This window comes from Chiloscyllium plagiosum, unplaced genomic scaffold (genome assembly GCF_037043375.1).
Source record: "Chiloscyllium plagiosum isolate Xiang-an unplaced genomic scaffold, Cpla_swu_hap1 HiC_scaffold_22, whole genome shotgun sequence".
Taxonomy (NCBI): Eukaryota; Metazoa; Chordata; class Chondrichthyes; order Orectolobiformes; family Hemiscylliidae; genus Chiloscyllium; species Chiloscyllium plagiosum.
The window spans coordinates 33,278,182-33,293,187 of NW_028270160.1; the positions used below are offsets into that span (position 1 = coordinate 33,278,182).

At 37.2% G+C, this 15,006-nt stretch overlaps 1 protein-coding gene across 3 annotated transcripts in view; it reads left to right on the forward strand.

Annotated features, from left to right (window-relative positions):
- The window catches only part of LOC122561150 (ubiquitin thioesterase ZRANB1), a 59,623-nt gene extending 45,121 nt beyond the window's left edge, over window positions 1–14,502 (forward strand). For all 3 annotated transcript variants that reach the window (XM_087998935.1, XM_087998936.1, XM_087998934.1), the window contains 4 exons: window positions 2,441–2,561; window positions 7,320–7,449; window positions 9,467–9,696; window positions 13,007–14,502. In XM_087998935.1, the coding sequence (XP_087855061.1) occupies window positions 2,441–2,561; window positions 7,320–7,449; window positions 9,467–9,696; window positions 13,007–13,225 (700 nt within the window). In that variant the 3' untranslated portion in view covers window positions 13,226–14,502. The remainder of the gene's footprint in view (window positions 1–2,440; window positions 2,562–7,319; window positions 7,450–9,466; window positions 9,697–13,006) is intronic.
- Window positions 14,503–15,006: the final 504 nt, after the last annotated feature.

Below are 15,006 nucleotides of genomic sequence, written 5' to 3' on the forward strand. Positions count from 1 at the left end.
GTTTCTTATTGGTGGAAGTGACAAGCAAGGTGGATAAAGTTGAACCTGTAGATGTATACTTGGATTTCCAAAGACATTTAACGTGCTACGTGGAAGGCAGTGACATTAATGTAGGGGCTCGTAATGTAGGGGAAAATGTATTAGCATATTGGATTGCTTAGCTTAACAGAATGCAGAGAATACAAATAAATAAATCTGAGGGTATAACTAGTAGAGTGCCACAGGTATCAGTGCTGGATCCTCAACAATATCAATGACTTGGTTGAATGTGTTGGCTATGTTTGCTGATGACACCAAGATTGATCATTTGCCTTCCTGCCTTTGTGGAGTTGAGGATTTTCAAAAGGAAATAAGTTAATATTTGACATATTAAGTGCAATAACGTGAGCATGACCTCCACTTCTGCAGAAAGAATAGGAAAATAGTATACAATTTAAGTGAAAAGAGACTGCAGAACTCAGTTGTACCAGGACACTCTGATCGCTCCGTACATGAATTACAAAGCAGGTTAGTATACATGTATAGCAAGTGTTAAGAAGCATATGGAAATTTTGGTATTTATTGCAAGGGAAATGGAATACTAAAATTTGGAAGTTTACTGCAGTTTTACGCAGAGACTTGATGAGATTGCATCTGGAGTACTGTGTACTGTTTTAGTCTTGTTATTTGGAAGAGAATTTGATTGCAGATAACAGAACATTAATATGCCTTATTACTCTGATAAAGAACCTTCTCTTATGACACTAAGTTGAAAAGTTGGGCCTTTATCCATTGGAGTTTCTGGTTGACAGGTAATTTTATTGAAAGATGCAAAATTCTGGAGGTGGGGAGGGCTCTTTAACATAGTGATACACTCCCTTGAGGAGAGACCAACATTACAGATACTGTTTAAGAATAAAAAGGCCCCCTTTTAAAATGATATGCGCACATACATGCGTTTCTCCCCCCCCCACTCCCCAAAAGCTTTGGACAGCGTTTATAAGGGCAGAGATGACAATAGAATCAAGATCACCTGATCAACCATGATTTTCCCAATTGATGGAGCAGGCTCAATGGTTTACTCCTCCATGTCCTCTGTTCTGGTATCATTTTCAACTTGCTTTCAATTCGAACACTTTTCTGTATATTGGAATTGGGTGAACTGCTGGAACAAATTGGGTTTCCATGCAGTGGTTTCCATACATTGGACTGCACTCTGAAATATACTTGATATTAACCATCTAAAACTGCAAGTGTTTCAAATTTTGGAATTGGATTTGATAATCATACAGTGTGGCTCAAAAAAATTGAAATATAAAAATGATTCAAATTGCTTTCACCTCTGTACTGGCACTGATTCCTTCAAACCAAAATGTTGTGATCTATTCCTACTCCAGCATCTGAGAACATTATGTAATTTTATATTTAAATACAGTGTTAAGGTAATGCTACACTGTTGAAAAATCTGTTATATGGTTGAGCAATTCAACTAGGATCCCGCTTGCCTATTCTAGTAGATGCTAAAAGTCATAAAACACTTAAGTTTCCTTGGGATATGGTTGATATTCCTTCCTGATTATTTTGCAACAAACTGATCAACTTTATTATCATAAATTTTGTGCAAAGCGATGTCCATATGCAACAAGACTTGGATAACATTCAGGCTTTAACTGAAGCAAAAGAAACATTTCTATCTCAAAAATGTTGGGTATTGACTAATCTCCAACCAGACAGTATCTAATTTTCTTCTCTTCGTGATGTTCCCTTAATTCATCACAGTCTTGACAGCACCTCCATAACCTATAACCTCTGCTCTAGAAAGATAAGGGTCGCAACTTACAGAGATGCTGTCACCTATAAGCTTCTCTCCAAAATGCATGTGTCCTGACGTGGAAGTGTATCACTGCTCCTTCACTGTCACCGGGTCTTGGAACTCACTTCTCAATAGTATTGTTTTGTACCTGCATCAGAAAGACCTCAGTGGTTCACAAAGCTGGTGCACAATCACTTTAATTTTCTCTAGGATGATTTGGTATATGTAAAACAAAATCTTCCTTAGCCGCTGATACACTCATCCTGTGAAAGATATTTTTAAAAACCTGAGCCATGTTTACTTACAGATGTGATTGAACTTTTTAAAAGCAATTTTTAACGTTTTGACACTACTTGGATGAGCTAATGTGCTATTTAGATGCTAATGTCCAGTGCCATCCTTTCTCTGTATATTCCAGAGCATTCTAATTCTTCTAACTGTAAATTATTAACTGTCGCCTTATTTCTTCAGTTGTAGTTGGGCATCTGTTCCAGGAAAACTCTAGTTTCCATTACATACAATGCATGCAATTCATAGGCTGTCATAGTGGGAGGGTATTTAACCTTTTTCACATTTTGTAGATTAACTGAAAACCATGCATGAAAGGAAAAAAACTTATCATCGTGAAATTATTTTTTGCCCTGTCAGGTTTTACACACGCTGGAAAGAATGGGAGTCTTGGTACTCCCAGAGTTTTGGGTTACATTTCTCACTGCGAGAAGAGCAGTGGCAGGAGGACTGGGCATTCATTCTTTCCCTTGCCAGTCAGGTAAATAGTGAATTTTCTATTGTCTTCAGAGATCTTTAAGTAGATTTTTATTTTGGGTGTATAATTTTGCATTAAACTACTGTTTGTCTTTTTTGGACTGGGTGCTGTCTGTAGGAGAGCTCCTGCATCCAGATTAAAATGGGAAGACCTTTCAGACCTGTTTTTCATTTTTCAGAAACGAAGCCGTAATTATCTATTTAATCCAGTTCTACAGTTAACTATTGAGGCAATCACTCTGACAATTGGACTGTAACTATAGAATTAATGGTCAAATTTGATTTTATGCATAATGTTTTCAGAATTCCAAGATACAGAAACAGAATTTGTTTCAAACTAAAACCATAAATTATATCAATTTTGCACTAATGGATAATGTTGAGTATTAATGTATTTGCCATGATAATAATTATAGGACCTTGTGGATAAATATATTTGTGCAAATGAAATGATTATAACTCAAAGGCATGAAATTAATCTTGTTTTAGAAGAATTGTTTCATTAATAAACTGCTAGGAATACTGGAAGACTTCATAGAATTCTGAATAATATGAGCATCTAATAATGCTGTGGGTAGAACAGGATTGCAGTTGATCTGAGGACAGGAATATCATAGTTCATAAACTCTGGACAAATCTACAAACAATGGAACAGTGTTTTAACTGCTTTTGTTCTTTTAACTACTTTTTTCAAATTGTTCTTCAACATGATAACTGAAATGTTTGACAAGTTTTGGATAACTTGCGTTAGGTACACCAGTTGTGTAGCTAGCTATAAATCACTGATCAGTTATAAGCTTTACTCTGAGTAAATAAATTATATCCGTGTTTGTTTAAAATGTGCATTCAAATATTAGCATGTTGAAATTACTTTGGTCTTCCAGCATAGGTGGAAATTCAGCTAATAAATCCAGTTGCTAATGTGAATTGTTGGTAACTTCAAGGGATAAGACATAACATTTTTTTCTTAAGTATTGGGGAATTGTATAAGGTATTAAATAGATTTATTTGATATCAAGATTTCAGTGTTTTCTAATAACTGCATCTATTTGAAAACTACTTCTGAAAAAACTCTGCTGATTGTAGTGTGAAGTTATACACTTGGGCTAGGCTTTCAAATTGTAAACGTTTTGCCAAGTATCAAGTAATATAAAGCAAAATAACACAGGTATTCACAAGAATACAGCCATAGTGTTACAGAAGAACTGACTACTACACAAATACGGAAGTTTCACATTATCTGATAGGCGCCGGGACACTCTTTTTGCAAAGCTGATTGTGAACAAATGCCACAACTTGAGACAAAGTTGATGATGATCATTCATCTTGCTGTTACCTTGATAAATAATGTGAGCTATTGAAATTCATGTTACATCACTATCTTTGACTTGTTACATTGTGCACCACCATTCACAGCTAGATGTGGTGCAGAATTATACAACTAAACTCCTAAAGGAGATGTTTTCACACATCCCCAAGCCCAATGATGGGGACATCTACACATCAATGCAAAAAGAAAACTGAAGCATTTGAATCCATTTTCAACCAGAAGTGTCGAATGGATGATTCATCTCTGCCTCCTTGGGTTTCCCACATTAAAAGCCAGTGTTCACCCAATTTGATTCGCGCCAGCTGTTTCTTGATACCACATGAAGACACTGGATACAGTAAAGGCTGTGGGTCCTGACAACATTTTTGAAGAAGTGCTGAAGGTCTATGCTTCAGATGCAGTGTTGCTCCTAGCCAAGCTCTTGCAGTACTAAAACACTGGTATCTGTCTGGAACTATGGAAAATTGCCCAGGTTTGTCTTATCTACAAAAAGCAGACTACTCCAACTTAGCCAGTTGCACTCCCGTCAGTCTACATAATATCATCCAAGGAATGGAATATGTAATTGACCATGCTATCAAGCAGCACATAGGCGGCAGCAACAGTCTGTTTACTGGCAATTCAGGTTCCATCAGGTTTTGACTTTGAACCTTATTCAGCCTGAGTCCAAAATTAATAAAAGAGCCCCAGAGGTGAAGCCCTGGCAAATTTGGAGGCAGTGGGAATGGGGGAAATACTTTGTTGTTGGATTCAAACCCATCATTGAGGAAGATGATTTGTTTGTTGGAAGCCAGTCATCACATTGTCAAGACAGCACTGGTCCAACCATCTTTAACTGCTTCATCAGTGACCACCCCTGTGTCATAGAGTCAGATGCTGCAATGTTTAATGTGTAACATTCAGCACCATTTGTGGCTCCTCAGATACTGAAGCAATCTTTGTCCAAAGGCAATAATGTTTAACAACACTCCGGGCTTGGATTGGTGATTGGCAAATAACATTGTGCCAAAGGCACTGGGTTGTGACCATCTCCAACAATAAAGAACTTTTAATTGTCTTCTCTTGACATTCAATAACTTTATCATCATTAAATTCCCCACTGTCAACATTGAGGTTTACCATTGACCAGGAACACCTGGAGCAGCCATCTAAATGCAGTGGCTATAAGATGAGGTCTTGGGCTGGGAATTCTGTGGTGAAATTCTGCTCCCGATTCCCCAGTGCCTGTCCACCATCTAAAAGGCACAAGTTAGTCATTTAATGGCATATTTATGGATGGGTGTTGCTCCAACCATACTAGTAAAGCTTGACACCATCCAGAACAAAACAGCCATCTTGATTAGTACCATATGTACCATCTTTAACATTCATTCCCATCGCCATTGATCAACTGCAATGTAGCACCTTTCCACATCTCCCTCAAAATTATAAGACCATAAGACATAGCAGTGGAAGTAAGGCCATTCGGCCCATCGAGTCCACTCTGCCATTCAATCATGGCTGATGCACATTTCAGCTCCACTTACCAGCATTCTCCCCGTAGCCCTTAATTCCTCTAGACAACAAGAATCTATCAATCTCGGCCTTGAAGACATTTAGCGTCCCGGCTTCCACTGCACTCTGTGGCAATGAATTCCACAGGCCCACCACTCTCTGGCTGAAGAAATGTCTCCGCATTTCTGTTCTGAAATGACCCCCTCTAATTCTAAGGCTGTGTCCACGGGTCCTAGTCTCCTCGTTTAACGGAAACAATTTCCTAGCATCCACCTTTTCCAAGCCATGTATTATTTTGTACGTCTCTATTAAGTCTCCCCTTAATCTTCTAAACTCCAACGAATACATATCTTCAGAATATCTTCAGAATCTGTAATGTCTGCCACTTTGGAAGACCAGGGCAGCATATGGTTGAGAAAGCTACCTGCAGTTTTCCCTTATCAGGGCACTTACCATTTTGGCATAGAACTATATTTTCCATTCCTCCACCCTGATAGGGTCAAAATTCTGGGATTTCTGTCTGAACAGCGTTATGGATGTACCCATACCAAATGGACTGCACCAATTAATAAAGGCAGCTCACATCACCATCTTGAGCACAATGAGGGATAGGCATTAAATGCTGGCATTAGCCAACAACTCCTACATCCCAGGATAGAAAGAAAAAGCAAACATTATGGAAGATTTGGTGAGGGATAATTTGCAGTTCCAAAGAAGAATCAATTCTGCTGTAATACACATTTCTTTAATGCGAATTGGCTATAACGTGCTTGAAGAATTTAGACCATTATTCATAGAACGCAAACTTATCATACTTGTGTTGGCTACAACATATTCCAGTCCCATTGGTTAAAATGGTGCTGCTATTATGCGATTTTGTTATAATGCGGGATCGCACGGGAATGGCACTATTGTGTTATCAGAACAGACTGTGTATTGTATGGGAAATGACTGGAACCCAAAGTAGTTAGTATGAATAAATTTGTTATAAGTGATCTACATTAAAATGGAGTTGCCTATAGTTGTTCTCTATAATATTAAAATTGAGGTTGGACGGATAGCTCTGTATATGCCACTCATTCATATCAGATACTTAGGGCATCCCCAGATGTCACAGCTTATGCTTAGTCATGTTCTTGTTTTACTTGCTACAAATTTATAACCAAGTAATGTGAATTGTCTTTTGTAAAAGTCTGATGGACATGTCAGAATCGATAAATTGAAGTGACTTGACACCCTAATGCAGAAATGAAAACTTAAGGGAGCTTTTTGCCAGAGGCAACCATTTAAGTACTGATTTGTTCATTGCTTTGGCTGCCAGTTGAAATTTCAACAAACTTCCATCTGATTCTTTAAAAAAAGATTCTTTATTTTGTGATCTTTCCAGCACCCCAAGTGTCCATGTAGTATTTACAGCAGTGTTATTTTAAATGCTTGAGATGAGGTATGGCCTATTGCCATATGTTGCTGTCATTAGAAGGTTTTTCACTTCGTAGCAGGTGTTGCTGATACCAGGAATCAAGTGTCCAAGCTGACGTTGTCACCAAGGGTTAGCTGTGTGACACGATCACAGTGAAAATAATCCTCTGCCGATTACCAAGAAGTAATGCTTGCTGGTGATGTATGTTGTTTATATATAGTATGTTTGTTGCAAGACTACTAAACCAGCCAACCTAGCTTCCAGATGCGTAAACGTTTTGCAAAAATGTGTATATTTTCTTTCTTTCCAGCAAACTCTGATAAATTTTTCTGCTACGTCTGCTTAGGGTTGTATTATAAGTGGCTTTAATTTACAGATGAAACATTCAATAATGAAATGTACATTTTTTTCCAAATGGGTATACTGAAAATCTATCTTGTCTTTTCTGTCCTATTCAAAAGGTAATGCAATTTTTGATAGGGTGTTTTAACATATGTAATTGTTTTAACATGTTTCAGCCTGGAGCCAGTCTAGAACAGACTCACATCTTTGTTCTGGCTCACATTCTTCGCCGACCAATTATAGTTTATGGAGTGAAATACTACAAGAGTTTTCGTGGTGAGACTCTAGGGTACACACGATTTCAAGGTAAGGAGTTTACAAATATGAAAATCAACTGTTCTGTGATCTGTTGCAAGCATTGTCTTCCTAACTATAAACAGATTGGGTTTTGTGCTTTTTATCTTTGGAAGAGGAGCTTAAAACAATAACCTTTTGACTCTAATTAATTATTGCTGTACAGTGGCTGACAATGAATTGATGCTGATAATTCTTAAGGCTGCAAAAATAATTGAATCTTTGACGGCTCAATTTTCCTATTCCCAAACTTTCGAATGTAGAGTTTTTGGAAAACTGGCATTACTTCGAGGAAATCCTACTGACCAACTCCTCCTGCATTCTTATCTCACATTATGACTAGATCTTGTAAGGAATGTATTTTGCCTTGCAATAGTGGTATATCTATCTTGTACTTCATTGATTGCGCTATTGAGAAATCTAAAACTTCAAGATGACTAACATTCTCCTAACAAATATGTTTTTAGTAAAATTGAGTTTTGAGGACAATGAGGTTAATGATACAGTCATTAATGCACTTTTCTGTAGTTAAACATGAGAGTCATAAAGACAGGTATTAGATGTTGTTTCAATACTACACTCAGTTGTCCAAAAAAAAATGGTATTTGATGAGTTGTTTAGCCAGAAATTATCAAATATTTTGTGTAATGGTTGATTTGGACTAATGGTTTAAGATCAGGGCAACTCTCGCAGAACTGATCTGCTCATACATAAAATCTCACTTCTGAAGGTAATTTTAAATTAAGATATTTAGCTCATCAATCAGAAAACTTGGTTTGTCTATTGCTAGCTGGATTCCGAGAAGAACAACTATGCAACAATTTATTTGAGGGATAGTGGGTTTATGCAACATTCTTCTGATGTAGAACCAGTCAATCAACTTCACTGGAAATATTATTGATGCCAACTCTGTTCTGGATTGCAAAAATGTTCCCAATGTAGGGTAGCATTAAATAAGTGCGGATGGCTGTACTGTCTGTCTTACCAGTCTCTTGCTCGGGTGCTACCTTTTGGCTCCTTGAGCATTAATCAGTTTTGTACATTAACAGAACTTCCCATTATTCACGTCCCTCACTCTTTTAGAAATTGAGACAACTCCTTATTTTGTAGTGGGTTCAAAATAATAATATTGTAGATTAGTTAATAACCACAGAATTCTAGAAAGATCACTTAACTGAAAGTTTCCTTATTTATATTAGTGAATAATTACATTTTTAATAAAAGCAATTAACATTTGTCATTATAATGTAATAATGTATATATTTGTCACATTTAGTAATAAAAATGTTTCCTCTTCTACTTTGTTGATTTTTTTTTTAATACAATGTGCGTTATACAAATCAGCATGCTACTCTTACTGTTAATACCCAATGGGTGCATGCGCATAAATCTTGCATAAATCTAAGCCTTTTAAATGTGTAGTTGCTGTTTTGGGTACTATTAATCTTTGCATCAGTTTTTTTCAAACAGATTTCAAGCAAGTTGCTTAGCTAGCTTAGAATAGAACATATGCCAAACATTGTAATTTAGTCCTGAGAACAGGGTGTAAATAGTCACTGTAACATTTTGATTGGTTTATTTGACCTGATTATAAACATCAGTTACATTTGCAACCCTTCCTTCTGGCAACACCACGTCCATTAGGAATTTGACCTTGTGTCCAGACATATTTTTCAGCTATGTAAGTAGGAGTGCTAAAGAACAGTTTGGCATTTCTCAAAGATGTGTGTGGGGGTGAGAATTGCAAGTCACAAACATTACATTTTGAAAGTTGTATTCTGTTAGGAAGGCAATGAAACAATAAAAATATGAATAGATGCACCCTAAGATCCTCCAGTAAATGAGCAAAGTGTAGGGAGTTGTATAAATACATGGTAATAATGAAGGATGGCACACGTTATCAGTGGTTAAAAACAAATATGAGTGCATGACATTAGAGACCAATTATTCCAATATTTATGGTGAAAGTTATTGGATCACTGTTAATAACTTTCAAGTTAGCCCACTAATATGATACTCCTCTTCACAGGTGTGTACTTGCCTTTGCTTTGGGAACAGAGTTTCTGTTGGAAAAGCCCTATTGCTCTGGGGTACACTAGGGGCCACTTCTCCGCACTGGTCGCGATGGAAAATGTTGGCTATGACAATCGAGGTGCTGGCGCCAACCTAAATACAGATGATGATGTCAACATTACCTTTTTGCCACTGGTGGACAGTGAGAGGAAGTTATTGCACATACACTTCCTTTCGGCTCATGAGGTACATATACATTTAGTGTCTGTTTTGAAATAATTTTGCATTGTGTTCCATTTTTGTCTGTTCTTGTTAACCTGGAATACTTGATTTAGAATGTATTAGAGAATCCTGACATCTAACTTAAGTTTATGCAATGTTAACAGGTTTATGTTATATTACTTTGGGCTATTGTAAATAAGTACCATCACTAGATTTGGGTTTCAGCTAATGAACAAAAGGCAGATTACTTTTTATGGACATTTTGATGAATAATCATGAGTTTAAACATTAAAAACAAATTGTGGAGAAACTCAACAGCCCAGATAGCATCTATGAAGAAAATGTTTGGAGTCCCAAACTGAGCAGCTGGGAAAGAATGGTATTAATGCTGATGACTTAGGGTGGCATGATGGAGTGTGTGGATAGGTGGAGACTGGTCAGAGAGAGGCAAGAAAGGTCAGACAGATATGAGATTGTTGATAGTAAACCAAGGTAGAAGCTAGATGGATCATTATGAAGACAATGAGTGGGTGAAAATAGTTTGGCTATGTTGTGAGCAACCATGTAATGACAGGACCTGGAGTGTGGATATGGATAATAGACATGTAAAGTGTTGTTCATGCTCTAAAATTAAATTTGATAATGAGTCCTGAAGGTTGTAAGGCACCTAGGTGGGATATGAGACATTGTTCCTCTAGCTTTTGTTGGGCTTTGGAGCACCGCAGCAGGCCTGAGGTACAAATGTTGGCCAGGGAGCAGAGTGTTGTGCTGGTCTGTCAGGCAGCTGGTGGTTTGTGGTCATTTTTATAGATAGCGCATAGGTGTTCAGTAAAGCAGTCGCCCAATCTACAAAGTAGAAGAGACCACATTGTGAACGGCAAATATAGTAGACGAGATGGAGTGCAGTGTAGGTACTGGAAGGTATGTTAGGGGCCTTGAACAGCAAGGTGGTAAATGGGTGTGTGGCACCTTCTGTGATTGCATTGGAAGGTGCCGTGTGGGTGTTGGGAGTGGCGGAATGGGCCAGGGTGTCTTGGAGGGAATGGTCCATGTGAAATTCTGACAAGGGAGGGAAGGGAATAAGTAACATCCCATTGGAGATGGCAGAAACTGAAGCTTAATCATAACCTGCAGCTGGGTTTTATAAATGGATGAAGTTGATAGTCGAACCTTAATGTGTATTTCAGAAATTTAAATTGTGACAGAGAAATGATCAGCTATACTGCAATAATTATAATTAATTTCAGTAATTGGTTTGATTTGGCATTTTAAAAAAAAATTCATGAACTTCATTCTTATCTCAACTGGTCAATTGCATTATATCATCCTTGGAATTGTCACGTATGTAACATCACTGTTCCCGCTCTCTTGAAAGTAAATGCACCCTTTCCTTCTCTAACTGAATTAATTAAAAAGATAAAATGATTTTTAAAAACTTACTTGAGTTTTCAAGATAAAAAGGCTGTAGCACTGGTCCTGCTTTGGTGACAAAAACAAAGTTTGGATGTAGGTTTGCTCGCTGAGCTGGAAGGTTCGCTTTCAGACATTTCATCATCATACTAAGTAACATCTTCAGTGAGACACCAGATGAAGATTATTTCAGCAAGCCACCATGCACTGCAGCACAAAGGAACTATACAGAGCAAAGGAAAATCACCTATATGGTGTATTCAAAAAGAACGGGTACCTAATTAACATAGTCTGCCGATTTCTCAGCAACAAACCCCAACAAGCAACAAAACATGTCCAGAAACCATAGCCACTCTCCCCCTACATTAAAGGCATCTTGGAAATGACTGCCAGATTACTCAGATCTCTTGGCATCATAGTAGCCTACAAACCCACCAACAGACTAAAACAACAGCTAATGAATTTGAGAACCTGTACAGATGACAAACAAAATTAATGTCATTTAAAAAAAGGCTTCATCCTGAGGCTCACTGATGTGACCTAGTATGTTGATGGAACGTCTAAAAACGAACCTTCCAGCTCAGCAAGCAAACTTGCATCCAGGACCTCAACCTGAGCTACAAATCTTGTCAAAACTCACAAACAGGAAATTGTTAATAAATATGAAGGTTCCTAAAGATAAATATTATTTCCTATTGTTTAATGTTCAAAGTTGCTATTAATTGGATAGACAGTGTCGCTTAAATATAAAAATGCTGTACATGGGTTTGAGTTTTATTGCATTAGGTATTGTGACCTGGTACAGGACCCAGGAGACGATGGTGTAGACTGTCTTAATCACTGGGCCTCAGGCCTTTGGGAGCCTGAACCTGAGCCACACTGCCCGTCATCTCCTCTCGGATGGTCCCTCCAATCATAAATCCTATCTGGCTTGCTCAATTACAGGGCAACTGCTGATATAGATTCTGGGCATCCGCAAAAGATACTCAACTAACTGAGAGCCAGGAAAATTTAATCACTGAAGTTATGAATGAAAATAATAAATTCTGGAGATACTTTATGGGAAAAGTGGATTTAATATAAATGAACACTGTCAATTGTTCAGTTTAAATCTGGGATTGAGTTGCAGTAAATAGCTTAAGTATTTGTTGATGTTCCAGCTTGGTGCATGTGCAATGAAAACGCATTAGCTGTGACAACTTATGTAGAAGGTGGTTTTAGGTGATTTTTTTGTGTATATAAGATAGTTATTTTGGAAGAGTTTCTACTGATTTGTTCCTTGGGCCAATTTAAATACTGTTGAGGAAATTAATGCATTCCTTGTATATTGTAGGGTCAAGTTTAAAAGAGGGTTAATAATTGTGGATATTGTTGAAATATTTAATTCTGCCTCTGAGTCTAAATGAACAATCTGTAAACTCATACAGAAGGTATTGTTGCTATGTTACTGCATCATCTGGTAAAAGAGTAATTGAGATTCAAGAAGGTTCCCCACAAGCAAAAAGATAGACCTTTTAAAATCCAGACTTACCCTAAAAAATAGAAAAACAATTTTTAGCTTCTCATGCTGAATATAGTGTTCAGAAGGAAATTTAATTCTTGGGAGAAACAAAATGGGACAGAACAGGTTGAGAGGCAGGATGGTTAGACTGATTGGATTGCTCTCTGAAAGTACTGGCAGAAACTTGATGGCCTGACTGGTTCTCTGTCTCTTACTGCTGCACAATCCTATACTATAGAACCCAAAGTGCATTGTGAAGGTCCTTGACAGAAGCTTGAGGCTTAAAAAGATGGTAGAGCCCAATTACCTTTTTCTTTTGCCCCTGGCCATTACCTGATGAATGATTCGAGGCATTGCTAATAGCCCTGTTGTTGTTGACTTTTAAATTGATTGAAATTGCTGAAGCTTCCTTTTCTTTTACAGATCGGTAATGAGGACCAGCAGGAGAAGCTACTAAGGGAATGGCTCGACTGTTGTGTCACTGAGGGTGGAGTTCTTGTTGCACAACAAAGGAGCTCTCGCCGGCGCAACCATCCATTGGTTACACAAATGGTGGAGAAATGGTTAGATCGTTATCGGCAGATACGACCATGCACCTCTCTTTCAGATGGTGAGGAAGATGAGGAGGAGGATGATGAATGAAGCAAAGTTTCTGATGGAGTAATTGGTATTACTTTGCTGAGAAGCCTGTAGATTGGACTCTTCTGGTTTGACGTGCATCATGGAAAGTTTGGATACCAAATAGAAGTCACATTTGAGGTCTGATCTTTGGCAGCAAAAAAAGGCTGATCTGTTTTGCCATGTTGAAATCGGAACTGGCGTGGTTGGACAACAATAAACTATGAATGCTAAATTTACTTTAATGTTAAGAGAAAAAGCTTTTTTTCCCCCAAACTGTACATCCTTAGCTATAAATGTACTGCATGTGGTTGTGTAAGAACTTGTGTAACAGGGAAAGAAGTATACCAGCATCTAAAAATAACAACTTATATTGGTTTCCTAACAAGGGCACTTAAAAAAAACCTCCTTATTTTAAATTCTGGTTTGTTCCTTCAAGATTTATTTTATTATAGCCATTTTTGGTCTGTAGCCAATGTTTTTAAAATACTGATGCATGTGTTCTTTTGAGAGAGATTTTAATGCCAAATTATGTTGCTGAGGGTCAGGTGACAGGTTGTACACTGGGATTTGAAGAATAAGGGGCATCATGGGTGGCAAAAACCATGAGAACAAGTGCATAGGTATTCTTTTGAATACTATAATGAAGTAAAATCTCTAAGGAACAAAATAGAGATGTTGGGTTGTGTTGGAAAGTGTTCACCAAAGTATTGTCTTTGTTTCTGACTTTTTAAGAGACTGTTACTCTATATAGTATGGAGATGGCAAATTATTGTTTTAAAGTTTGCAGACATCATACATGTTCTCATCTTCACTAATGTTCACGACTACAAACCTAGTTTAGACCCTGAACTCTGGCAGTAATTCTATTCTGATAATCCTATTTATTTAAAGTGACCTGGAGACATGAGGTACTTTTTTCCCATAAGATTAAGTTCAGAACCAATTGCGTGGATTTTGTTGATTGTTTACTCAACCCCAATGAAGAATTTCATGTTGCACAAATACATACTCTTGCTGTGAAAATGTTGCTGAATGTGCTGTTGACTTTTTTGTCTATGCAAATACTGTGCACCACTGCTAAGCCAAAGGTTTCCACTTAATAAGGTCATTATATTGCAGTTGCATGTGTCTCACTTAAATTTTATAATTCTGTTTGGAACATTTTTGAACTTTACAGGAAATACTTTCTCTTGGAAACATTCTAGGCATCTTATGCAAATTGAGTTATCTATGTAATCCCTAATGTTCAGTACTTGTCACATCAGCAGCCATACAGATTAAACTACATTGATGTGAAATATTTAGATGAGTTATTTAATGAAGAAAATTTCAACTTTATATTTCAAAAGGTAAAAATGGAAATGTAAGCAAAATATACATCGGTTACAAAGTAATATCAAAATCAGGAGTACTTTTTTAAAGAAAAGTGTTTTCTGGAAGTGCCACAAAATCTCACCTCCGGTTTGAGTTAAATTCCTTGCATGGCTTTGAGGCAATAGTGTATAATGTTTAGATGAGGTATACCAGGTACTAATTTCAGTGCCTCCTTTTTTTTTTAAACTGCTATGCATTAATATTTGCAAACAATAAGCCTTTGTACAACACAGTATCGTCAGATGATGCATCATATAGAGTGCTGCACCACAAAAATGCTGAAGAGAACTGGATTGTAAGTGTGATATGAGAGGCATACTCTTAAAGGTTTGGTTTTGCAATTTAAGTGCTTTCACTTTTAAAATATATAATCTGCATTGAGATATTTAATATTTTTAAAAGTAATCTGAACATAGTTAGGCCACAAG